The 25743-nt window shown below is 49.7% G+C and overlaps 1 protein-coding gene and 1 pseudogene across 7 annotated transcripts in view; one reads left to right on the top strand and one right to left on the bottom strand.

The window, feature by feature from the left end:
• Positions 1-25743, top strand: part of ZER1 (zyg-11 related cell cycle regulator) — a 45174-nt gene that overhangs the window by 9150 nt on the left and 10281 nt on the right. For 2 of the 7 annotated variants that reach the window (XM_039474652.2, XM_039474651.2), the window contains exons 2-13: positions 5958-6209; positions 7674-7824; positions 8027-8463; positions 8774-8950; positions 10089-10203; positions 10348-10494; positions 10816-10983; positions 19885-20100; positions 20816-20857; positions 21003-21122; positions 21781-21896; positions 22238-22426. In XM_039474652.2, coding sequence (XP_039330586.1) covers positions 6052-6209; positions 7674-7824; positions 8027-8463; positions 8774-8950; positions 10089-10203; positions 10348-10494; positions 10816-10983; positions 19885-20100; positions 20816-20857; positions 21003-21122; positions 21781-21896; positions 22238-22426 — 2036 coding nt within the window. In that variant the 5' untranslated portion in view covers positions 5958-6051. Of the gene's footprint in view, positions 1-5885; positions 6210-7673; positions 7825-8026; positions 8464-8773; positions 8951-10088; positions 10204-10347; positions 10495-10815; positions 10990-19884; positions 20101-20815; positions 20858-21002; positions 21123-21780; positions 21897-22237; positions 22427-25743 lie in introns of all 7 variants that reach the window. The other 5 variants (XM_039474650.2, XM_003940035.4, XM_074395425.1 and 2 more) reach the window with 3 other exon arrangements.
• Positions 11896-12006, bottom strand: LOC120366502 (small nucleolar RNA U13; annotated as a pseudogene).

The following is a 25743-nucleotide window of genomic DNA, read 5'->3' as shown; positions in this document are numbered from 1 at the left end:
TTCCACGACAGGCACTTGTGGGCCTCGTAGGTGGATCTGTCTCCCTCCACCTACGAGAGCCAGTATGCTTCCTGCGGTCAAGGACCTCGTCCAGCTTGCTCAACATAGAACCCCCAGTGCTCAACAGGGACTGAGTGAGCAGGTCCAGGGATGTGAAAACAAACAGGACAGCCTGGTTTTGCCCTCATAGACCTAGCCATCCATCAAGGACACTGAATGATCAAAGCCACATCAGTACAAAGTGTTTGTTGCTATAGTAGGTCGGGCCTGTGGGTGCACTCAGCAGGCACACCCTGGCAGGTTAAGGATGGCTTCCTAGAGGAATTAACTTTGATACTGTGACCGTAGGTATCAGCTACGTGAAAGGAGAGTTCAAAGATCATGTGGGCTGGAGTGGCCGGGAGGTACTTCCTAGAGGAAGGACATGGATTGTATTTGGGTAAGGGAGAGAAGAAGGCAGTATTTAAAGTAGGAAGTGCAATAATTAGTTGGATTTGGATGGTCCTGGTTGAAAGGGAACAAACTGGGCAAAGGTCTCAAGGTGACCTGTGCCTAGGGTCTTTTGCCAGTACAGTGAATGAGGCCAGGCCGGCTGGAGTAGGGGGTCAGTGGGGACAAAGTAGGCCAGAAAGCTGGCTCTAATTGCGGTGGCCTTGAGAAGAAAGAGGACTTGTTGGGCCGGGCGCGGTGGCTCAAGCCTGTAATCCCAGCACTTTGGGAGGCCGAGGCGGGTGGATCACGAGGTCGAGAGATCGAGACCATCCCGGTCAACATGGTGAAACCCCGTCTCTACTAAAAATACAAAAAAATTAGCTGGGCATGGTGGCGCGTGCCTGTAATCCCAGCTACTCAGGAGGCTGAGGCAGGAGAATTGCCTGAACCCAGGAGGCAGAGGTTGCAGTGAGCCGAGATCGCGCCATTGCACTCCAGCCTGGGTAACGAGAGCGAAACTCCGTCTCAAAAAAAAAAAAAAAAAAAAAGAAAGAGGACTTGTTGCTTTTCAAGAGTGGGGACTCCCTGCCAGTAGTGCTCCCTCTGGCTCTAGTTTCCCAGGCAAGAAAGGCTGCTGGGCTCTTGAAGATCTGGAAGCAAAGGAAGGCCATGCCTGGGACCCAAGCATCCTGGTTTTTGTGCCGTCCCTCGAGTGTATCATGCTGTCAGTGGGGCAGCTGACACAATAAGCCTTGTTGTGGGAGACCCAGGCCTAGAGAGCACAGGCCTGGAGCTGAGCTAGAACAGACCCCACTCTGTGTAGGGGCCAGGGCAGATGAGGTAGGAGAATGTGATGATTATAATAATAATAACAGGTGTCTTTATTGAGCAATGACTGTGCCAGACACCATGGTAAGCCCTTTTGATATTCTCCATGTAACTTACTTTTTTTTTTTTTTTTTTTTTTTTTTTGAGACATAGTTTAACTCTTGTTACCCAGGCTGGAGTGCAGTGGCACGATCTCGGCTCACCGCGACCTCTGCCTCCTGGGTTCAGGCAATTCTCCTGCCTCAGCCTCCTGAGTAGCTGGGATTACAGGCATGCGCCACCATGCCCAGCTAATGTTTTGTATTTTTAGTAGAGACGGGGATTCACCATGTTGACTAGGATGGTCTCGATCTCTTGACCTCGTGATCCACCCGCCTCGGCCTCCCAAAGTGCTGGGATTACAGGCTTGAGCCACCGCGCCGACCTCTCCATGTAACTTTCACACGGTGCTGCAGACAAGGTATTGTGTTGCTTCTATTTTAGAGGAAAAGTTACTGAGGCACAGAGAGGTGGAGACACTTGTCCAAGTTTGCCTGCTCATGAGCAGCAGAGCCGAAATGTGAAGCTAGCCCTGCCTGACTCCACAGCTCTTCCCCGCACAGTCCCCAGTAGATGGTGGTGCCACAGTTGAACTCAGAACTGACTGACACCGAGGCCCAAAATGCCCTGTGGCTTCCCACTGGATTTCCTGAGCAGTCTGGAAGGCTCATAAATGGACATGGAGGGAGGCTCCCAGAAGCTGGGGCGATGCTGGGCCCCAGAACTCCAGAACCCTCTAAGACAGGGGTGTCCAATCTTTTAGCTTCCCTGGGCCATACTGGAAAAAGAATTGTCTTGGACCACACATAAAATATACCAACACTAACAACAGTTGATGAGCTAAAAAAAAAAAAAAAGCCATACGCTGTAGGCAGTGGTTCACGCCTGTAATCCCAGCACTTTGGGAGGCTAAGGCAGGTGGATCACTTGAGGTCAGGAGTTCGAGACCAGGTTGGCCAACATGATGAAACCCTATCTTCACTAAAAATACAAAAAATGGCTGGTGTGATGGCACATGCCTGTAATCCCAGCTACTCAGGAGGTCAAGGCAGGAGAATCGCTTGAACCTGGGCCTGGCCAACATGGTGAAACCCCATCTTTACTAAAAGAAAAAAATGCAGCTGGGCGCGGTGGCTCATGCCTGTAATCCCAGCACTTTGGGAGGCCGAGGAGGGCAGATCACAAGGTCAGGAGACCGAGACCATCCTGGCCAACATGGTGAAACCACATCTCTACTAAAAAATACAAAAATTAGCTGGGCATGGTGGCACGTTCCTGTAGTCCCAGCTACTTGGGAGGCTGAGGCAGAAGAATTGCTTGAACCCGGGAGGTGGAGGTTGCAGTGAGCTGAGATCGCGCCACTGCACTCCAGCCTGGCACCTGGCAACAGAGCGAGACTCTGTCTCAAAAAGAAAAAAGGCTGGGCGCAGTGGCTGAAGCCTGTAATCCCAGCATTTTGGGAGGCCGAGGCGGGTGGATCAAGAGGTCAAGAGATCGAGACCATCCTGGTCAACATGGTGAAACCCCGTCTCTACTAAAAATACAAAAAATTAGCTGAGCATGGTGGCGCGTGCCTGTAATCCCAGCTACTCGGGAGGCTGAGGCAGGAGAATTGCCTGAACCCAGGAGGCAGAGGTTGTGGTGAGTCGATATCGCACCATTGCACTCCAGCCTGAGTAACCAGAGTGAAACTCTGTCTCCAAAAAAAAAAAAAAAGAAAAGAAAAAAAAATAATGCAAAAAGTTAGCCGGGTGTAGTGGCATACCCCTGTAATCCCATCTACTCAGGAGGCTGAGGCAGGAGAATCACTTGAACCTGGGAGGCAGAGGTTGCAGCAAGCTGAAATCATGCCATTGCACTCAAGCCTGGGCAACAGAGCAAGACTCCGTCTCAAAAAAAAAAATTAAAACAAAACAAAACACTGTGTTATCCAAGCTGTTGATAGTAGTTTTTGCCTTCTCATTGCCAGGCAGTATTTAGTAGATGAATGTACCATAATTATCCATTCCAATGGCAGTGGACATTTAGGTTCTTTTCTGGTTTTGGCTATACAAATAGTGCTGCTGTGAACATGCTAGTGTAGATCTTTTGGTGCACTTTTACTTACGAATTTCTGTTGGGTATATACCGAGGAGCGGAATTGCTCAATGTTGAACCTGTGTATGTTCAGCTTTAGTAAATACGGAATAGTGTTAAACAGTGTTCCCATTATATTCCGGTTCATACCCATTTGCCCTGCCACCAGCCCTGTGGGAGATTTCCCGTTGTGCCCTGTCTTCCCCAATGCCAGGTATTGCCCATGTTGTGCTGTTGCTGTGTTCAGCTGAGCTAGTGGGCATGTGGGAAATGGCATCTCATTATGGTTTTACTGTTCATTTCCCTAATAGTAAAGAAGCTGAGTGCTTTTCACATGTTTATTGTCTGTTTCACTATCTTCTTGTATTAAATGCCTGTTCAAATCTTTCACATTTTTTTTTTTTTGAGACAGGGTCTGGCTTTGTTGCCCAGCCTGAAGTGCAGTGGCACAATCATAAGCTCACTGTAGCCTCAACCTCCTGGCTTAGGTGATCCACCCATCTCAGCCTCCCAAGTAGCTGGGAGGCTCATGCCACCATGCCTAGCTAATTTTTTCTGTATTTTTTTTATGGGATAGGGTTTTGCCATGTTGCCCATGCTGGTCTTGAACTCCTGGGCTCAAGCGATTGGCCCATCTCAGGCTCCCAAAGAGCTGGGATTACAGATTTGAGCCACCACACCCAGCCTCTTTGTAGAATCTTTTGATGAACTGAGTTTTTAATTTTGAGGCAGTCCACTTTATCAGTCTCTTTCTCTTTATGTGAAATCATTGCCTATTCTAAAGTCATAAAGATACACTCCTGTGTTTTCTAGAAACCTTATTGTTTTACCTTTCACATTTATGTCTACCATCTATCTCAAATGAATTTTTGTGTATGCATGAACAGAAGTTTCTTTACTTCAGTGTAGATCAGTTTATGATTTTCTACCTCCTAGTTGGCGCTTCTTGAGTCCTAGTTAAGAACTGCATTACGTTTGGGTGGGCGTGGTGGCTCAAGCCTGTAATCCCAGCACTTTGGGAGGCCGAGGTGGGTAGATCATTAGGTCAAGAGATTGAGACCATCCTGGTCAACATAGTGAAACCCTGTCTCTACTAAAAATACAAAAAATTAGCTGGGCATGGTGGCGCGTGCCTGTAATCCCAGCTACTCAGGAGGCTGAGGCAGGAGAATTGCCTGAACCCAGGAGGTGGAGGTTGCGGTGAGCCGAGATCGTGCCATTGCACTCCAGCCTGGGTAACAAGAGCGAAACTCCGTCTCAAAAAAAAAAAAAAAAAAAAAAAAAAAAAAAAAAAAATCTTGGGCCAGGTGTGGTGGCTCAGGTCAAGGCAGGTGGATCACGAGGTCAAGAAATCAAGACCATCCTGGCCAACATGGTGAAACCCCATCTCTTCCAAAAATGCAAAATTTAGCTGGGCGTGGTGGCACATGCCTGTAGTCTCAGCTACTTGGGAGGCTGAGGCAGGAGAATTGCTTGAACCTGGGAGGTGGAGGTTGCAGTGAGCCAAGATCACACCACGGCACTCCAGCCTGGTGACAGAGTAAGACTCCATCTAAAAAAAAAAAAAAAAAAAATCATTACCTGTGCTGAAGTCATGAAGGTAGTAGAAGGCTTCACTTTTTAAAATAACCGTCTTACTGAGATGTAATTCACATGTCACACAATTCACCCATATGAAGTACATAATTCCATGATTTTTAGTATATTTATAGAGTGCACGTGTGACCACAGTCAATTTTAGACCATTTCGTCACCCCAAAAAGGAACTCCATACCCATTAGCAGTTACTATCCTTTTCCCCAACCACAAGTCTGCTTCTGTCTTTATAGATTTGCCTGTTCTCACTGGACATTTCTATAAGAGGAATCATACAGTATGTGACTTCTTTTTTTACTGATTTCTTTCACTTAGCATAATGTTTTCAAGGTCCAACATTATTGCATGGATCACTACTTTTTATGACTGAATAATATTCCATTGTATGAATATACAACATTTTGTTGATCAGTTCATCAGTTGAAGAACATTTGAGTTGTTTCCACTTGTTGGCTCATATGAATAATGTTGCTATTAATGTTCACGTCTGAGTTTCTATGTGGACATATGTTTTCATTGCTCTTGTGAGGAGCCCTCATGTTTTAATCAGACACCATGAGATTCAGTGATATCATGTCTCTATGTCTATAAAGCCCTGGCACACTCACTACTCAATCAATCAATCATAGCTGTATACAGGTTAGGAAGTACTGCACAGCATGGAACATCCCAGTGTAGCTGTTAAGTCTGTGGGAAGCAGAAGATGAAAATTCCTATTATCCCCACTCAAGCATTGGGTCCCCAACACACACATCTGCCCACAGGCAAATAAGTGCTTGGACAAGGCTCCATGTTCTTCCAGGTCAAATTATGCATAGCTAGTGGCACAGCAGAGGCAAGTGAGAGGAGTCAGGAGATGTGGGCCTGGCCCTTGCTAAGCTGCTAATTTGAGTATGGTCTGTTTTCTTGCTCAGGGCATGGACATGGGACCACTGATGGTTCTAGCCCTTGTGTGTGGCTCACTTGGCATCTTGTCCACTCCCCAGGCAGTGGCTCTGCCAATGATCCTGTGAGTGTTCAGGAATCACTGTTGCCCCTGGGGACCCTTGTCCTGGAGTGGCCCACCTGCCTGCCCCCAGCATGGCGTCCGACACTCCTGAGTCCCTGATGGCCCTCTGTACTGACTTCTGCTTGCGCAACCTGGATGGCACCCTGGGCTACCTGCTGGACAAAGAGACCCTGCGGCTACATCCGGACATCTTCTTGCCCAGCGAGATCTGTGACCGGCTCGTCAATGAGTGAGCAGGCCCAGGGGCTGAGGAGGGGGCAGGGGTCTTACCATGAATGTGTATAGAGAGATTGTGACCATGTGTGTGCACTACATGGGGAGTAGCTATGGAGACAAATGTGTAAGGGTGTGTGTGTGCTCATGGATGTTCATGGGTGCAAAGGAATAGTGGTGTATCCATAACTGTACAGGTATATATGTGTGCGTGTTGGTATGTGCGTGGAGGGGTGTGCACGTGAAGGCATGGGTGTGTCTACACATGTAAGCTTATGCAGCACAGGTTACTTTTGAGTGTAAACTGCATGTGTGCATTTAGAGATGTGATTGTGTCAAAATCTGCATATACATGAAAGAGTTAAGTGTTGCCCCACGTGTATATGTACATTTGCATGCACATGCCTGTGCCTGTGGATTCAGTGAGCATGGGCACATACAGGTTTAGGTGCCAGTGCCAGAGTAATGGATTCATGGCCAGGGATAGAATCATCCAGAAAATCTGAATGGCCCTCCGAGGGCCTCCCCACTTCTAGGGGCTCCTAGAGGCATGCTATGTAGTCACTGAATGCTGGGAGTTCAATCTGGAGGCCAGGCATGGTGGCTCATGCCTGTAATTCCAGCATTTTGGGAAGCCAAGACAGGAGGATCACTTGAGGCCAGGAATAAAAGATCAGCCTGGGTGACATAGCGAGACATCTCTACAAAAAAAAAAAAAGAAAGAAAGAAAGAAAGAGATTCCCAGAAGGGAAATTGTTAGACAGTTGTATAGGAAAATAGGAAACCAGGAGCCTGTGTGGGCCTGAGGACAGAGGTAGACCTGTAACAATGTTCTGAGCATTTGCTGTGGGTCAGGCTATAGGTTGGATGCTTTGCAGCCCAGAGTTATGTCCACTTTACAGATGAAGAAACTGAGGTCTGGGAAAGTTCATTTACTCGTATGAAGTTGCCTAGGTGGGAAGCAGCCAAGCCAGGATTTAGATTCCATAGCATTTGAATCCATAGCATTTGAATCCAAAGCATTTCTCAGCAGACCAGGATTCTTGTGTAAGCTGATGTCTCAACAGCACATAATTAAGGGTTTGCCCTGTACCCAGCTGGGAACTCTAACCACTTGGCCTAATTTGCCTGTTTAAAAGGGTCCCAGGAGGGGCTTAAAGAAGGTGCTAAGAGTGGTCATGCCATTGGGGCTGCTGCCCCTGTAGTGTGTGTGGAGGGTGTGTGACAGGTATGTGCCTTTGGAGAGCTGGCCCCTGCATCACCTAGAAGGTCTCCCAGAGAGCTACCTTTAGATTCCTGGTTCCTGGGCATCCTTAATCTCACTGGTAGTTTAGTCAGTACCCAATCAGATACTCTTAGGAAAAGGAGGTTGCTACTTGGGGTGATCTAAGAAGGCTTCAGGGAGAGGAGGGCTTGTGCTTTGAAGTGAGGAAGAGAGTCCCTGTGACCCTCCCCTGAGCCAGGCATTCTCCTCTCCCAGGTATGTGGAGCTGGTAAACGCTGCCTGTAACTTCAAGCCACACGAAAGCTTCTTCAGCCTTTTCTCAGACCCCCGCAGCACCCGCCTCACCCGGATTCACCTCCGCGAGGATCTGGTACAGGACCAGGACCTGGAGGCTATCCGCAAGCAGGTGAGGCCTGCCCCGCCACAGGAGCACCACATGCCAAGCAGGGGCCAGGCCACTTGCCTCCAGCCCGGCCATCCCCAGTCCCGCCAGTGCTCGCCTGACTGTGCACATCCCCCTTTCCAACCCACCTGTAGCCCAGGACGAGGCCTGGGGCGGGGGGAAGGGGCAGGGGTGGTGATGATGATGGAGCTGTGCCCACTCCCAGGACCTGGTGGAGCTGTACCTGACCAACTGCGAGAAGCTGTCCGCCAAGAGCCTGCAGACACTGAGGAGCTTCAGCCACACCCTGGTGTCCTTGAGCCTCTTTGGCTGTACAAACATTTTCTATGAGGAGGAGAACCCAGGCGGCTGTGAAGATGAGTGCCTAGTCAACCCCACCTGCCAGGTGCTGGTTAAGGACTTCACCTTCGAGGGCTTCAGCCGCCTCCGCTTCCTCAACTTGGGCCGCATGATTGATTGGGTCCCTGTGGAGTCCCTCCTTCGGCCACTCAATTCCCTGGCAGCTTTGGACCTCTCAGGCATTCAGACAAGTGACGCCGCCTTCCTCACCCAGTGGAAAGACAGCCTGGTCTCTCTCGTGCTCTACAATATGGACCTGTCTGATGACCACATCCGGGTCATCGTGCAGCTGCACAAGCTGCGGTGAGCTGCTGGCCCGGAGCTTACCAGAGCAGGGTGGCTGGGCAGGTGGGGAGGCGTAGAGGTGGGTGTTGTCAGGCCCTCAGGGTTCAGGAGCCCTTGGCCAGGCAGAGTGTGGGGATGAAGACAGTCCCATTCCTTAAACCCAGCATTTCAGCTGGATCGGGGCTGTTCAGGTTTCTTCCCAGAATGCCCTGGAGCAGTCGTGGCAGGCGTAGGTCCTCCCCTTCTGGGGACTAAAGGAGCAGGGGTCTGCAAGGCCGTCCCACCCTGTACCCAGCTCCTGACCTGCACCCCCTGCCCCAATCTCCAGACACCTGGACATCTCTCGAGACCGCCTCTCCAGCTACTACAAGTTCAAGCTAACTCGGGAGGTGCTGAGCCTCTTTGTGCAGAAGCTGGGGAACCTGATGTCCCTTGACATCTCTGGCCACATGATCCTAGAGAACTGCAGCATCTCCAAGATGGAAGAGGAATCGGGGCAGACCAGGTGGGGCTCCACCCTCCATGGCTATTGGTAGGGTGTCATTCAACAAGCATTTAAGACGGGCTCAGTGCCTCACGCCTGTAATGCCAGCACTTTGGGAAGCCAAGGTAGGCAGATCACTTGAGGCCAGGAGTTGGAGACCAGCCTGGCCAACATGGTGAAACCTCATTTCTACTAAAAATACAAAAATTAGCTGGACATGGTGGTAGGCACCTGTAGTCCCAGCTACTTGGGAAGCTGAGGTAGGAGAATGGCTTGGACCCGGGAGGCAGAGCCTGCAGTGAACTGAGATCATGCCGCTGCACTCCAGCCTGGGCCACATGGTGAGACTTTGTCTCAAAAAATATATATATATTTGCCACTTATCCCTCCGCCAAGTGCTGGGCTGGGTGCTAGAGATAAAGAAATGAATCAGGCCCTGCTCTCTTGGAGGCTGTGTGAGCTGGTGGGGACAGACAAGTCATTACAAGGGCTATGGTAGGGGCAATCCAGAGCCCCGGGGTTGCCTGAGGATCAGGAAGGAAGGAGGGGGAGGACAAATCCTGGCTGTCCCGAAAGCTCATTCTGCCTTTGCCAGAGGAAGGGTGTTCTTGCAGAAGGAACAGCACATGCAAAGGCCAGCAGGTGAGAGCACAAGGGGCAACTGGGGAAGCATCTGATTCTCAGCCTCACAGAGCACACCATGGAAGAGGCGAGGCTGGCAGTGTCTGCCACCTAGGAGGTATTGCAGGAGATAGGTCGGTTCCTGGGTTGGTTGGCTGAGAAGTTTGACCAAACCCTATCAGCTGTAACTGGCCATACATAAGCCCTGGCCCCAGCCCACTTTAATGGTGTTCAGTTGATAAGCCTGTCCCTTTGTGATTGTTGGCAAGACCTAAAGGTTGCCATGCCCTTACTAGAATGGCAGGTGGTTTCTAAAGGTGGCTGCATCACCCATCCTGTGTGTTCCCCTACTATGTAGCCTTGCCACCCTTCCATCAGGAGGTGGTGTCTGTGTCTCGTACCATTTTAAAAAAAGAGGTGGGGGGGTGAGGTTGGAGGGCCTGGAAGAGAAAGCTAGTAAATGCCTCGCCACCCCCAGGAGGAGGCCCAGCTCAGGCTTGGACCCCGAGCTGTTGACCCCGGCATCCTCTTTCCCCAGCATCGAGCCTTCCAAGAGCAGCATCATACCTTTCCGGGCTCTGAAGAGGCCACTGCAGTTCCTTGGGCTCTTCGAGAACTCTCTGTGCCGCCTCACACACATTCCAGCCTACAAAGTGAGCTGTGGGAGAGGGATGGGGCAGGGCCAGGGAGCTCTGGGAGAGGGAAGGAGCTAGGTTCTGGGGCTGGAAATGGAGCTGGGATCTAGCCTCCCAGCCCTGGGCCTCTTGTGGGTTGTTCTGAGCATGTCCCACCCGCAGGTAAGTGGTGACAAAAATGAGGAGCAGGTGCTGAATGCCATCGAGGCCTACACGGAGCACCGGCCTGAGATCACCTCGCGGGCCATCAACCTGCTTTTTGACATCGCACGCATTGAGCGCTGCAACCAGCTGCTGCGGGCCCTGAAGGTCAGCCCGAAGCCCAGGGCCTCGGCCTCCTGTCTCTCCCCACCTGGAGGGTTCCGGACTTCGCTGAGCTGTGTCCCCAGAGCCCCTGTCCCTCTGCACCTGTCCACAGGGCCCTAGGACCCAAATCCCAGCCTGGGCGTCACAGCACTTATTTCAGCGCTGGCCTTGTTCAGTCCCCACCCTGGTGTCCCCAGGCCCCACTTCTGCCTTCAGAGAGCAAGAGCAGGCTAAATCCTCCCCCAGAGAGCCTGTTCCAGCCCCTCGCAGAGTCCAGGCCTCTCCCTGCATTTGCTAGCCCAGGTCCCCCCTGTCTTCATACAGCTGGTCATCACAGCCCTCAAATGCCACAAATATGACAGGAACATTCAAGTGACAGGCAGCGCCGCCCTTTTCTACCTAACGAATTCCGAGTACCGCTCAGAGCAGAGTGTGAAGCTGCGCCGGCAGGTCATCCAGGTGGTGCTGAATGGCATGGAATCCTACCAGGAGGTGACGGTGAGCCCCCGCCCGCCACGGCCCGCATGCTCTGGCCCAGCCACCCCTTTCCTGCTTCTTGTGTCCCGCCAGGGCTCACCTGGCTCTGGGCTGCGTCCCTCCCATCTCCCTTTCCCACAGCAATACTCCCTGACTCTTGGGACCTGGCCCTTCCCAAAGTCCATTAGCCCGGGCTGCCCTCCATCCTCTTCCTCCCTGCCCCATGTGGGGTGGGGGCCCAGGGACTCTGACCTTCTCCCTGCCTGTGCTGCCGCCTCAGCCCTTCTGCCCATACACTCTGCTGGGGGATTTTTTTTTTTACCAACAGCTGCTTTTAATATAAAGTAATAAAAGCTTTTATTATAGAAAAGTTATAATTACAGATATACAGAAAATAAAAATCACCCATAAACCCACTACCCAGAGATAGGTACCAGTAACATGGGATATGTTGTTGTGGATTTTAGCCTATGCACACGTATTTTGTACAATGGGATACACAAACTGTGTGTACTGTTTGTATACTGTGGATTTTTACTTCAACTGTGTCATGTGAACATGAACATCTCCCTTATCAGCCAACATGTTTTTTTTTTTTTTTTTTTTTGAGAGGGAATTTCACTCTTGTTGCCCAGGCTGGAATGCAATGGCGCAATATCAGCTCACCACAATGTCCACCTCCCAAGTTCAAGTGATTCTCCTGCCTCAGCCTCCTGAGTAGCTGGGATTACAGGCATGCACCACCATGTCTGGCTAATTTATGTATTTTTAGTAGAGATGGGTTTTTCCATGTTGGTCAGGCTGGTGTTAAACTCCTGACCTCAGATGATCCACCTGCCTCAGCCTCCCAAAGTACTGGGATTACAGGCGTGTGCCACCACACCCAGCCCAGCCAACATATTTTTATAACAAAAAAGATTTTTTTCATTTCAGATGGACAGTATGCCAATGTCATAACAAGGTTTGAGGGAGACACATTTCACACATAAGCATGAAGATCTAATCATCACTCTCATAAGGATCTCACTACAAAAGGATCAAACAATAATTTTTTTTTAATTAAGACAGGGTCCCAGGCTGGGTGCAGTGGCTCATGCCTGTAATCCCAGCACTTTGGGAGGCTGAGGTGGGCAGATCATGAGATCAGGAGATCAAGACCATCCTTGCCAACATGGTGAAACCGCTTCTCTACTTAAAAAAAAAAAAATACAAAAATGAGCTAGGTATGGTAGTGCGTGCCTATAGTCTCAGCTACTCAGGAGCTGATGCAGGAGAATCGCTTGAACCCGGGAGGCTGAGGCTGCAGTGAGCCGAGATCGTGCCACTGCACTCCAGCCTGGGTGACAGAGCAAGACTCTGTCTCAAAAAATAAAGTTAATTAATTAATTAATTTAAAAAGCTATCTAATACTTAAAAGATGAAAAAAAATTCAAGTGATACAAGAATGCGTTAAATAAAGCGAAAGCTACTCGCAATCTCACCTCTCCTCGCCCAGATACAGCTGGTGTTAACGTTCACTTTCATAACTGTTGTTAACACCAGCATATGTTCAGTGTCCTCATCCAGGGAGAGGCCACTGTGTGGAGGACTCTGCTGGAGCCTGGAGTCAGTGGCCAAGCCCCATGCCCATGGGGTGCAGGTTAGCACTCTGCCAGTGTATGAAGCAGCCCCCAGGGCTGAATACTTTAGGGTGCTGTTTCATCTTTTGCTCTCTCAAACAATGCTTTGTTAATTATACTTAGTGGGACTCCATGTTTGGATCCCCCTTCCACAAACACTCTCGTGGAAGCTGTTTTTCTCTATCCTGGATTTTCCCTCTGGAGTCCCCTTCCACACCCTCTCGTGGAAGCCTGTCTTCCCCTCCTAAACTCCGTCTCTCTGTCCATTCCATTCCTCTCAGTGTGGAAGCTGCTTTCCTCTCCTGGATTCCATCTTTCTGGATTCTCTGACTCAGTGTCAGAGTTGGCTGTTTCTCTCTCTCTCCTTCTCTGGTTTCTCTATCTTTCTCTCTAAATAAATTACTTTCTACAAAAAAAAAAATTATACTTAGTTAGTTATCCTTATAATACATTTTTAGGAGTAGAATTTCAGGAGCAATATGTGTGTGTGGTACGTGTGTGTATTTTTTTCTTTCTTTTCTTTTTTTTTTTTTTTTGACCCAGAGTCTCACTCTGTTGCCCAGGCTGGAGTGCAGTGGTGCGATCTCAGCTCAGTTCAAGCGATTCTCCTGCCTCAGCCTCCCGAGTAGCTGAGACTACAGGAGCATGCCACCACACCTGGCTACTTTTTCTATTTTTAATAGAGACAGGGTTTTGCCATGTTGGCCAGGGTGATCTGGAACTCCTGGCCCCAAGTGATCTGCCCACCTCAGCCTCCCAAAGTGCTGAGATTACAGGTGTGAGCCACTGCACCTGGCTGGAGTGATTGTTCTTTCTACATTGAGATTGATGATGATGATGATGATGATGATGATACTGATGTTAATTTGAGACAGTCTCATTCTGTTGCTGAGGCCTGAGTGCAGTGGCATAAGCAGGGCTCAGTGCAGCCTCAACCTCCTGGGCTCAAACAATCCTCCCACCTCAGCTTCCCACAAAGCTGGGACTACAGGAACATGCCACCACATCCCAATAATTTTAACATTTTTGTAGAGCCAAGGTCTCACTATGTTCCCCAGGCTGTTCTCATACTCCTGGGCTCAAGAGATCCTCTCACCTTGGCCTCCCAAAGTGCTAGGATGGCAGGGATGAGCCACTATACCCAGTGAGATCAATTTTATAATCAGGCAAAAGGTGTATCTTTTTTTTTTTTTTTTTTTTTTTTTGAGACAGAGTCTCGCTCTGGAGTGCAGTGGCGCGCTCGGCTCACTGCACCTCCCGTGTTCAAGCGATTCTCCTGTCTCAGCCTCCTCAGTAGCTGGGACTATAGTCACACCCCACCACACCCAGCTAATTTTTTTTTTTTTTTTTTTGTATTTTTAATAGAGACGGGGTTTCACCACCTTGGCCAGGATGTTCTTGATCTCTTGACCTAGTGATCCGCCCACCTCAGCCTCCCAACGTGCTGGGGTTACAGGCATGTGCCATCATGCCTCGCCTTTTTTTTTTTTTTTTTTTTTTTTTTGAGACGGAGTTTCGCTCTTGTTACCCAGGCTGGAGTGCAATGGCGCGATCTCGGCTCACCGCAACCTCCGCCTCCTGGGCTCAGGCAATTCTCCTGCCTCAGCCTCCTGAGTAGCTGGGATTACAGGCACGTGCCACCATGCCCAGCTAATTTTTTGTATCTTTAGTAGAGACGGGGTTTCACCATGTTGACCAGGATGGTCTCGATCTCTCGACCTCGTGATCCACCCGCCTCAGCCTCCCAAAGTGCTGGGATTACAGGCTTGAGCCACCGCGCCCGGCGCCTCGCCTTTTTAAAAAAAAAAAAAAAAAAAGACTAAGCATGGGCAGCATAGTGAGACCTGGCCCCTGCCACAGTCCATCACCCCTGGCCGCCCTCCATCCTCTTCCTCGCTGCCCCTTCTCTACAAAAAAAGTTTTTTAGTCTGGGCATGGTGGCCCACGCCTATAACACCACCACTTCGGGAGGCTGAGGCGGGTGGATCACCTGAGGTCAGGAGTTCAAGACCAACCTGGCCAACATGGTGAAACCCAGTCTTTACTAAAAATACAAATATTAGCTGGGCCTGGTGGTGGGCGCCTGTAATCCCAGCTACTTGGGAGGCTGAAGCAAGAGAACTGATTGAACCCAGGAGGCGGAGGTTGCAGTGAGCCAAGGTGGTGCCGTTGCAGTCCAGCCTGGGTGACAGAGCAAGACTCCAGCTCAAAAAAAAAAAAAAAAATTTTTTTTTTTAGGCCTTCATGGGAAAAAAATAAATAAATAAAATTTGTTTTTTTAATTAGCTGGGTGTCATGGAATGTGTCTGTAGCCCCAGCTACTCAGAGGCTGAGGTGGGATGATTGCTTAAGCCTGGGAAGTGGAGGCTACATAGTGAGCTATGATTACACCACTGCACTCTAGCCTGGGCAACAGAGGAGACCCTGTCTTTAAAAAAAAAAAAGAAAAAAGGAAAAGAAAAGAGAAAACGGCTAGTTGAGTTGGAGACTCCCAAATGAATTAATAAATCTGTCACAGAAATGGAAATTAAAATGAGATGAAATCACATTTTATCTCAAGAGCTTGGTGATACCCAATGTTGCAGAGGTAGAGAAGAGCATTCTTGCACCCTGTCTACTGGTGAGGGATGAATTGTGCAACCTTTTTGGAGGGCAACCAGCAGAACCTGCCAAAATTATAAGTGCATTTGTCATTTGACCTAGCCATTCCACAGTTAGGACTGTTCTTAGAGGAAAAGATATACATACATTCTCACTTGTAAAATTTTTTTTAAAAGGCCAGGCACAGTGGCTCGTGCCTGTAATCCCAGCACTTTGGGAGGCAGAGGCAGGCAGATCACTTGCAGCCAGGAATTCGAAACCATCCTGGCCAGCATGGTGAAACCCTATCTCTATCAAAAATACAAAAATTAGGCCGGGCGCGGTGGCTCAAGCCTGTAATCCCAGCACTTTGGGAGGCCAAGGCGGGTGGATCACGAGGTCAAGAGATCGAGACCATCCTTGTCAACATGATGAAACCCCGTCTCTACTAAAAATACAAAAAAATCAGCTGGGCATGGTGGCACGTGCCTGTAATCCCAGCTACTTAGGAGGCTGAGGCAGGAGAATTGCCTGAACCCAGGAGGCAGAGGTTGCGGTGAGCCGAGATCGCGCCATTGCACTCCAGCCTGGGTAACAAGAGCGAAACTCCGTCTCAAAAAAAAAAAAAAAATACAAAAATTAGCTGGGTGTGGTGGCACGCGCCTGTAATCCCAGCTACTAGGGAGGCTGAGGCAGGAGAATCACTTGAACCCAGAAGGTGGAAGTTGTAGTGAACCAAGATCGTGCCAGTGCACTCCAGCCTGGATGACAGAGTGAGACTCTGTCTCAAAAAAGTTAATTAATTAAATAAAATTAAATTGAAAATAAAGGCCGTGTGTGATGGCACATGCCTGGGAATCCCAGCCACCTTGGAAGCTGAGGTGTGAAAATTGCTTGAGCCCGGGAGTTCAAGGCTGCAGTGAGCTATGATGGCACCACTGCACTTTAGTCTGGGCAACAGAGAGACCCCGTCTTAAAAAATAAGTAGAGCCAGGCCTGGTGGATCACGCCTGTTATCCTAGCACTTTGGGAGGCCAAGGCAGGTGGATCACCTGAAGTCAGGAGTTCAAGACCAGCCTGGCCAACATGGTGAAACCCTGTCTCTACTAAAATACAAAAATTAGCTGGGCATGATGGCGAATATCTCAATCTCCTGACCTCATGATCTGCCTGCCTCAGCCTCCCAAAGTGCTAGGGTTACAGGCGTGAGCCATCATGCCCTGCCTAAAAAGTATTTTTTTATTGGTCAGGTGAGGTGGCTCATGTCTGTAATCTCGGCACTTTGGGAGGCCAAGGAGTGCTGATCCTCTGAGGTCTGGAGTTCAAGACCAGCATGGCCAACATGGTGAAACCCTATCTCTACTATAAATACAAAAATTAGTCAGGCATGGGGTTGGGCCCCTGTAATCCCAGCTACTCGGGAGGCTGAGGCAGAATTGCTTGCACTGGGAGGCGGAGATTGCAGTGAGCCAGATTCATGCCACTGTACTCCTGCCTGGGCGATAGAGTAAATGAGACTCCATCTCAAAAAGAAAAAAAAAAAATTTTTTTTTAATTGGCCACATGTGGTGGTGTGCACCTGTAGTCCCAGCTACTCAGGAAGCTGAGGCAGGATTGCTTAAGCCCAGGAGTTTGCGGCTGCAGAGAGTTATGATCACACCACTGCACTTCGGCATGGGCAACAGAACTGTCTTAAACAAACAAACAAACAAATAGATTGGCAAATAAACCTGCAGACAGCACAAAGACAATTGAGGATGTAGAGCAGCTAGAGAGCTCCTACATTGCTATTAGGAATGCAAACTGCTAAAACCACTATGGGTTTAGTCTAGTGTTACCTAGTAAGGTTGAAGATATGCACACCTTGTGACCCAGAAGTCACTCCAGGCATGTGAGCCCTAAAGAAACCCATGCTCAGGCTGGGCGCGGTGCCACACACCTGTAATCCTAGCACTTTGGAAGGCTGAGGCGGGCGGATCATGAGGTCAAGAGATAAGACCATTCTGGCCAACATGGTAAACCCTGTCTCTACTAAAAATTAGCTGGATGCGGTGGTGCATGCCTGTAGTCCAAGCTACTCGGGAGGCTGAAGCAGGACAATCACTTGAACCTGGGAGGTTAAGTTTGCAGTGAACAGAGATTGTGCCACTGCACTCCAGTCTGGGCGACAGACCGAGACTCCATCTCAAAAAAAAATTAGCTGGGTGTGGTGCTGTGCGCCTGTAGTTCCAGCTACTTGGGAGGCTGAGGCAGGAGAATCGCTTGAACCGGGGAGGCAGACGTTGCAGTGAGCCGAGATCACGCCACTGCACTCCAGCCCTCCAGCCTGGCAACAGAGAAAGACTCCTCAAAGAAATAAAAGGGTGGGGGGGGGTGTGCACGGTGGCTCACGCCTGTAATCTCAGCATTTTGGGAGGCCAAGGTGGGTAGATTGCCTGAGGTCGGGAGTTTGAGACCAGCCTGGCCAGCATGGTGAAACCTCATCTCTACTAAAAGAATACAAAAATTAGCTGGGCTTGGTGCCAGGCACCTGTAATCCCAGCTACTTGGGAAACTGAGGCAGGAGAATTGCTTAAACCTGAAAGACTGAGGTTGCAGTGACCGAGATCACACAATCACACTCCAGCCTGGTCAACAGAGTGAGACTCCATCTCAAAAACAAAAACAAAAACAAAAAAACCCATGCTCATCATCACCAGGTTGCAGGTATAATAGGTATAATACATGGCTCACAGTAGCCAACCATTAGAGTCACCCAGACATCCATCAGCAGTAGGAGAATGGATGAATAAATTGGGGTGTCGTGGTGGAATACTATGCTGCAATGAAAAATGAATGCATTTCAGCTATGTATAACAACAGTTGATCTTGCAGAACTGTAGAATATCTGTGTAAGAAGCAGGGGCCAGCCAGGCGTGGTGGCTAATGCCTGTAATCCCAGCACTTTGAGAGGCTGAGGCAGGGGGATCACCTGAGGTCAGGAGTTCAAGACCAGCCTGGCCAACATGACAAAACCCCGTCTGTACTAAAAATACAAAAATTAGCTGGGCATGATGGTGGGAGCCTATAATCTACTTGGGAGGCTGAGCCAGGAGAATCACTTGAACTTGGGAGGCGGCAGTTGCAGTGAGCTGAGATCGCACCATTGCACACCAGCCTCTGCAACAAGAGTGAAACTGTCTCAAAAAGAAAACAAAAAAAAAAAGTCGGGCATAGTAGCTCACCCCTGTAATCTCAGCACTTTGGAAGGCTGAGACAGGTAGGTCACGAGGTCAGAAGTTCAAGACCAGCCTGGCCAAGATGATGAAACCCTGTCTCTACTAAAAATACAAAAAATTAGCTGGGCATGGTAGTGGGCGCCTGTAATCCCAGCTACTCAGGAGGCTGAGGCAGAGAATTGCTTGAACCCAGGCGGCGGAGTTTGCACTGAGTCAAGATTGTGCCACTACACTCCAGCTTGGGCAGCAGAGGAAGACTCCATCTCAAAAAAAAAAAAAAAAAAAAAAAAAAATCCCCAAAACAAACAGCAGGGGCTATGGGATGTGCCTGTAATTCCAGCTATAGGGAGGCTGAGGTGGGGGGATCACTTGAGCCTGGGAGGGAGAGGTTACAGTGAGCCGAGATTGTGCCACCACACTCCAGCCTGGGTGACAGAGTGAGACCCTGTCTCAAAAAATAAAAAAAGAAAGCCGAGCAAGTAGGGGCCAGGCATAGTTGCTTAAGCCTATAATCCCAGAACTTTGGGAGGCTGAGATAGGAGGATCTCTTGGCCCAGGAGGTAAAAGCCAGCCTGGACAACATAGTAAGATCCCATCTTTACAAGAAACAAAAAACACCCCAGCTGGGCATGGTGACACACAGCTGTAGTTCCAGCTACTCAGGATGCTGAGGAGGGAGGATTGCTTGAGTCCCAAAGGTTGAGGCTGCAGTGAGCCATGATGGTGCCACTGCACTCCAGCCTCAGCAACAGAGCGAGACCCTGTCTCAAAAAAAAAAAAAAAAAAAAAAAGGCTGGGTGTGGTGGCTCACAACTGTAATCCCAGCACACTTTGGGAGGCCGAGGCAGGCAAATCACTTGAGGCTAGGCGTTTGAGACCAACCTGGCCAACATGGGGAAACCCCTTCTCTTTTTATTTTTTTATTTTTTTTTGTTTCCATTATCAAATCAGTGGTGTTGCACCCTTCTCTACTAAAGATACAAAAATTAGCCAGGTGTGGTGCACCTGTAACCCCAGCTACTGGAGAGGCTGAGGCAGGAGAATTGCTTGAACCAGAGAGGTGGAGGTTGCAGTGAGCCAAGATAGGGCCACTGTACTCCAGCCTGCCGACAGAGCAAGACTCCATCTCAAAAAAAAAAAAAGAAAAGCAGGAATAGTGTGGTGTTTCTAGTGGGGTTGAAGGGCTAAGGTGCTTATGATCAGAAAGGGGCAGTGGGGACTTCTCGGTGCTGACAGTGTTCTGTTTCTTGACTCAGGCGGTGGTTACATTGAGTTCACTTTATTTATGAAAGTGTAAATTTGTGTTTTATGCTTCTTCTGTATAAATATTTCACATTTTTTAAAACATTTTTTAAAGAAGACTTGTATAGCCTTCTCTTCCAGAAAACCCGGCCAGACTACCACAGCTCTGGATGATCTCATACCTCTAGAGAGCTCATAGAGCCCTGCTCCTGCGCCTCACCCTGAATGTGCCCCGCTTGTCTCCTCTCCCGGCTCAGGTGCAGCGGAACTGCTGCCTGACGCTCTGCAACTTCAGCATCCCCGAGGAGCTGGAATTCCAGTACCGCCGGGTCAATGAGCTCCTCCTCAGCATCCTCAACCCCACGCGGCAGGACGAGTCCATCCAGCGCATCGCCGTGCACCTGTGTAATGCCCTGGTCTGCCAGGTGGACAATGACCACAAGGAGGCCGTGGGCAAGATGGGCTTCGTCGTGGTACGTACAGGCGGGCTTGCCCTCTTCCTCCTGAGCCTCACTGCTCTTCCCTACCCCTCCCCATCACTCCTCTACCCTGAGCGAGAGTCCCTGAGCAGGGCCTGGAGCTGGGAGTCAGGGGGAGGGAGGAGAATGTGCTGAAGCATGAGGGATTTAGGCTAGACCAAAGGAAGAATTTCTTAATGCTGAACGTTGTTGATGGCCTCATAGATTTCTTCCACCTAGAGCACGCTGTCATCCTCTCCCAGTCCCTGTGCTCATCCTGCTTTCATAAGCTCTGTAGGGAAAGATGCCATGCTGTCCTTCTGTCATCATGTCCCCAGCACTTCCTGGCATGGGCTCTGGAGCCCAGGGGGGAGGTGATAAATACCACTGGTGAAAGGAAGGAAAGGATGACGAAGGAGCTCAAGAGCTTCTGTTCTCTTCTCATTTGATGGCTAGGGAAGCTCAAGCCCCAGTGGGAAGGGCTGTGCCCAAAGTCACAGGGGAGTCAACCAAGGGCCAGGAATGGCACCCAGGCCTCCTGATGCCAAGTACCAAGGGGCTGAGGAGTGGATGCCTTCAAATAGCCTCCCCTAAAGATACGGAGACCTGATCTTGTCAAGACTCCTGAACTAGCCACGGTGTCTCTGAGCCTCCCCTCCATCTTGGGTTTGTGGCGGGGTGGGAGTTCTTGAGCCCGGGTACTCTAGCAGGTTCCTGTCTCTGCCTGCAGACCATGCTGAAGCTGATTCAGAAGAAGCTGCTGGACAAGATAGTAAGTTGAGTCTTCACATAACCATGCTGCCCTTTCCCCAGCCCGTGAGGGGCCTGGGCTGCCCCTGGGGGAGGTCCATGTTTTGTCAGGGGACCCCCTCTCTGGGCACGGGGAGCCTCAGCTGAGCCCTGCCCTGCCCTCACAGTGTGACCAGGTCATGGAGTTCTCCTGGAGCGCCCTGTGGAACATCACAGATGAAACTCCCGACAACTGCAAGATGTTCCTCAATTTCAATGGCATGAAGCTCTTCCTGGACTGCCTGAAGGTAGCGTCCACCTCCTGCAGCAGCAGCTGCCTCAACTGCCTTCTCGGCGCCTCTTCTGTCCCTATGCCTCTCACCAACCGTATCTGCAGCACCTGTCACCCACGCTTCCTGGAGAAGGGCAGTGGGGACAGACTCAGGCCCACCCACCCAGGATTTGCTGCAGACAGACACTCCAGACCCAGATGGCCTGGCGGGGCCCCCTGAGAACCCCGGCTCCAAGGGAAAGCCTGTCCCTGTCTTCTCCACAGTGGTTCTCAGCCTGCCCACACCTGGCTAGAGCCCACTATGCTTTGAGCTGGACAACATGTCTGTTCATCCTAAAACATATCCTCTGTTTTCCTACTCTTAATTTCTAGGACCCCAGGAGGGTCCTTTAAACTAATATTCTGAGCTTTGGTGAACAGAACCACGTCTGTCCCATAGGTCAGATCTAATCAGCCCTTGTCTCTGTGGCAAGGAATCCCCACCTCTTTAATCCCTTAGTGTGTGTGCCCAGCACTGACTTAGGTGCATTGGAGGGTAAGAGGCCAGTAATATATACACCCCCCTTTGTCTACTTGGCATGGCCAGAAGCCCATGAAACTTTTTGGTTAACAATACCAGATACTAAGTCATTAAGTACTAATTGATATGGCCCCATTGGCTCTCATTTTCCCAGGAATTCCCAGAGAAGCAGGAACTGCATAGGAATATGCTAGGACTCTTGGGGAATGTGGCAGAAGTGAAGGAGCTGCGGCCTCAGTTAATGACTTCCCAGTTCATCAGCGTCTTCAGGTTTGTATTTTTCTTCCTTTCCCTTTTTGCCTTAGCTGCCAGGATGCTCAGAGCTCTAGTGTATGCTCAGTTGCACAATTGCTCTTACCCTAGGTTTGCTATAAATATCATTTTCTGTTGATAATGTGGTTTCTTATTCATTCAATCCTTCATAAGTGGTCCTTTTGCAGTTATATCTTAAATGATCTCAAATCCCTTTAGAATTAGTCTGGGTATAGACAATATGGGATAAATAAATAAGTAGCACCTCTTGCTTCTAGTTTTAAGTTAGGGTCCTGCAGCTGGCATCTGAAGAGAAACTGCGGGAGCGGGACTCCATTTCTCGGTCTTTCTCCTGGCAGCAATCTGTTGGAAAGCAAGGCCGATGGCATCGAGGTTTCCTACAATGCCTGTGGCGTCCTCTCCCACATCATGTTTGATGGGCCCGAGGCCTGGGGCGTCTGTGAGCCCCAGCGCAAGGAGGTGGAGGAGCGCATGTGGGCCGCCATCCAGAGCTGGGACATCAACTCTCGGAGAAACATCAATTACAGGTGCGGGCAGGGCGGGGAGCAGGGATACAGTGTGGAATATGGGATAAGTGCTGGGTAGGACGCTTATGCGATCAAGGTCGCTCAGAGCTCCCGCCTTTCTTCTGGTCCTCTGTGGGGTTCTGTTCTCACTCACTGATGCATAGTTGCAGACAGCACAGAGCATACATAAGGGCACCATCTCACCCATGCAGCTTGGAGATTTGTCATGCATGCCAACATCTGCATGTATCCAAGCCTGCTCTTTGCAAACCATTGATACCTACTTATTTGTGGGGAGGGATGGGGGAGAAAATAGACGCACAACAGGAAACCATACAGGTGGGCCGAGCACAATAGCTCTCGCCTGTAATCCCAGCACTTTGGGAAGCCAGGCCATCACTTAAGCCTAAAATTTATTGACAGGCTTGGGCAACACAGTAAGACCTTCTCTTTAGTAAAAATTTTAAAAATCAGGCTGACTGTGGTGGCTCACACCTGTAATCCCAGCACTTTGGGAAGCCGAGGTGGGCAGATCACCAGGTCAGGAGTTCAAGACCAGCCTAGCCAACATGACAAAACCCCATCTCTACTAAAAATACGAAAATTAGCCAGGCGTGGTGGTGCACACCTGTAATCCCAGATACTCAGGAGGCTGAGGCAGGATAATCACTTGAACTCAGGAGGTAGAGGTTGCAGTGAGCTCAGATCAAGCCACTGCACTCCAGCCTGGTGACAGAGCAAGACTCCGTCTCAAAAATAAATAAATAAATAAATAAATAGCCGTCATGATAGTGCATACCTGTAGTCCCACCTTCTGGGGAGGCTGAGGCAGGAGGATGACTTGATCCCAGGAAGTCAAGGCTGCACTGAGCCTAGATTATGCCACTGCACTCCTGCCTGGGAGACAGAATGACATTCTATTTCTTGAAAAAAAAAAAAAAAAAAGAAAGAAAGAAAGAAAAAGAAAACAAAACAAAACAGGGCTGGGGCTGAGCTCGGTGGCTCACGCCTGTAATCCCAGCATTTTTTTTTTTTTTTTTTTTGAGACGGAGTTTCGCCCTTGTTACCCAGGCTGGAGTGCAATGGCGCGATCTTGGCTCACCGCAACCTCCGCCTCCTGGGATCGGGCAATTCTCCTGCCTCAGCCTCCTGAGTAGCTGGGATTACAGGCACGTGCCACCATGCCCAGCTAATTTTTTGCACTTTTAGTAGAGACGGGGTTTCACCATGTTGACCAGGATGGTCTCGATCTCTCAACCTCATGATCCACCCGCCTCGGCCTCCCAAAGTGCTGGGATTACAGGCTTGAGCCACCGCGCCCAGCCAATCCCAGCACTTTGGGAGGCTGAGGCAGGCAGATCACCTGAGGTCAGGAGTTACAGACCAGCCTGGCCAACACAGTGAAAGCCCTGTCTCTGCTAAAAATACAAAAATTAGCCAGGCATGGTGGTGGGCACTTGTAATCCCAGCTACTTGGGAGGCTGAGGCACGAGAATCACTTCAACCTGGGAGCCAGAGGTGACAGTGAGCCAAGATCTTGACATTGTACTCCAGCCTGGGTAACAGCAATACTCCATCTCAAAAGAAAGAAATCGAGAAGAAGGAAAAAAACAGGAATTGTTTATAAACTCACTCCCTGAAAGAGAACCCCTGTTGACATTTTGGTGTCTCTCCTTCCACAATGTTTCTGGGCACAGATTTCATTACTTTAAGTCAAGCTGGCATCAGTTCCTACTGTATTGTGACTGAATGGCCAATCACCAGGCCTGGATCTCCCTTGTCATTTTAGGAAAGAGTCACTTTCTATGTGCCATCCTGTACAGATGGACATTTCACTTGAAAACCCATATTGGGTGCGTTGGAACCAAATTATTTTCTGTGTGCAAAAAAAGAAAAAAAAAAAAAAAGAGGCCGGGCGTGGTGGCTCAAGCCTGTAATCCCAGCACTTTGGGAGGCCGAGGCGGGTGGATCACGAGGTTGAGAGATCGAGACCATCCTGGTCAACATGGTGAAACCCCGTCTCTACTAAAAATACAAAAAATTAGCTGGGCATGGTGGCACATGCCTGTAATCCCAGCTACTCAGGAGGCTGAGGCAGGAGAATTGCCTGAACCCAGGAGGCGGAGGTTGCGATGAGCCGAGATCGCGCCATTGCACTCCAGCCTGGGTAATAAGAGCGAAACTCCGCCTCAAAAAAATAAATAAATAAATAAAATAAAACCCATATTGGGGCCAGGCACGGTGGCTCACACCTGTAATCTCAGTACTTTGGGAGGCCAAGGCAGGTGGATCACGAGGTCAGGAATTCAAGACGAGCCTGGCCAACATGGTGAACCCTCACGTCTACTAAAAATAAAAAGAATAGCTGGGTGTGGTGGTGGGCACCTGTAATCCCAGCTACTTGTGAGGCTGAGGCAGGAGAATTGTTTGAATCCAGGAGGCGGAGGTTGCAGTGAGCTGAGATCCTGCCATTGCACTCCAGTCTGGGAGACAGAGCAAGACTCTGTCTCAAAAAAAAAGACCATATTGGGAGGAATGGGCTGATATTTACAGCTTTGCCACCGTGCCATAGTTCTTGGGAGGAAAGGGAGCAGAATCACTGGCCCAGAAGTTTTACACACATGTTTCAGGCTTTTGGACCATGACTCCAGGCTGGCCCACAGAAGGTCAGAAGAGCAGTCACATGCCAGTCACCAGCCTGGACAATATAGTGAGACCTCACCTCTGCAAAAAAAAATTTTTTTTGCCAGGCGCGGTGGCTCAAGCCTGTAATCCCAGCACTTTGGGAGGCCGAGGCGGGTGGATCACAAGGTCAAGAGATCGAGACCATCCTGGCCAACATGGTGAAACCCCGTCTCTACTAAAAATACAAAAAATTAGCTGGGCATGGTGGTGCGTGCCTGTAATCCCAGCTACTCAGGAGGCTGAGGCAGGAGAATTGCCTGAAGCCAGGAGGCGGAGGTTGCGGTGAGCGGAGATCGTGCCATTGCACTCCAGCCTGGGTAACGAGAGCGAAACTCCGTCTCAAAAAAAAAAAAAAAAAATTTTTTTTTTGAGACGGAGTTTTGTGCTGTTGCCCAGACTGGAGTGCAATAGTGCTATCTTGGCTCATTGCAACCTCTGCCTCCCAGGTTCAAGCCATTCTCCTGTCCCAGCCTCTCGAGTAGCTGGCACTACAGGTACATGCTGCCATGCCTGGCTAATTTTTTGTATTTTAGTAGAGATGGGGATTCACCATGTTGCCCAGGCTGGTTTTGAACTCCCGAACTCAGGCAATCCACCTGCCTCGGCCTCCCAAAGTGCTAGGATTACAGGCGTGAGCCACCACGCCTGACTGA

This window comes from Saimiri boliviensis, chromosome 2, assembly GCF_048565385.1.
Source record: "Saimiri boliviensis isolate mSaiBol1 chromosome 2, mSaiBol1.pri, whole genome shotgun sequence".
NCBI lineage: Eukaryota > Metazoa > Chordata > Mammalia > Primates > Cebidae > Saimiri > Saimiri boliviensis.
This window is presented reverse-complemented; position numbering and strand designations above follow the sequence as displayed.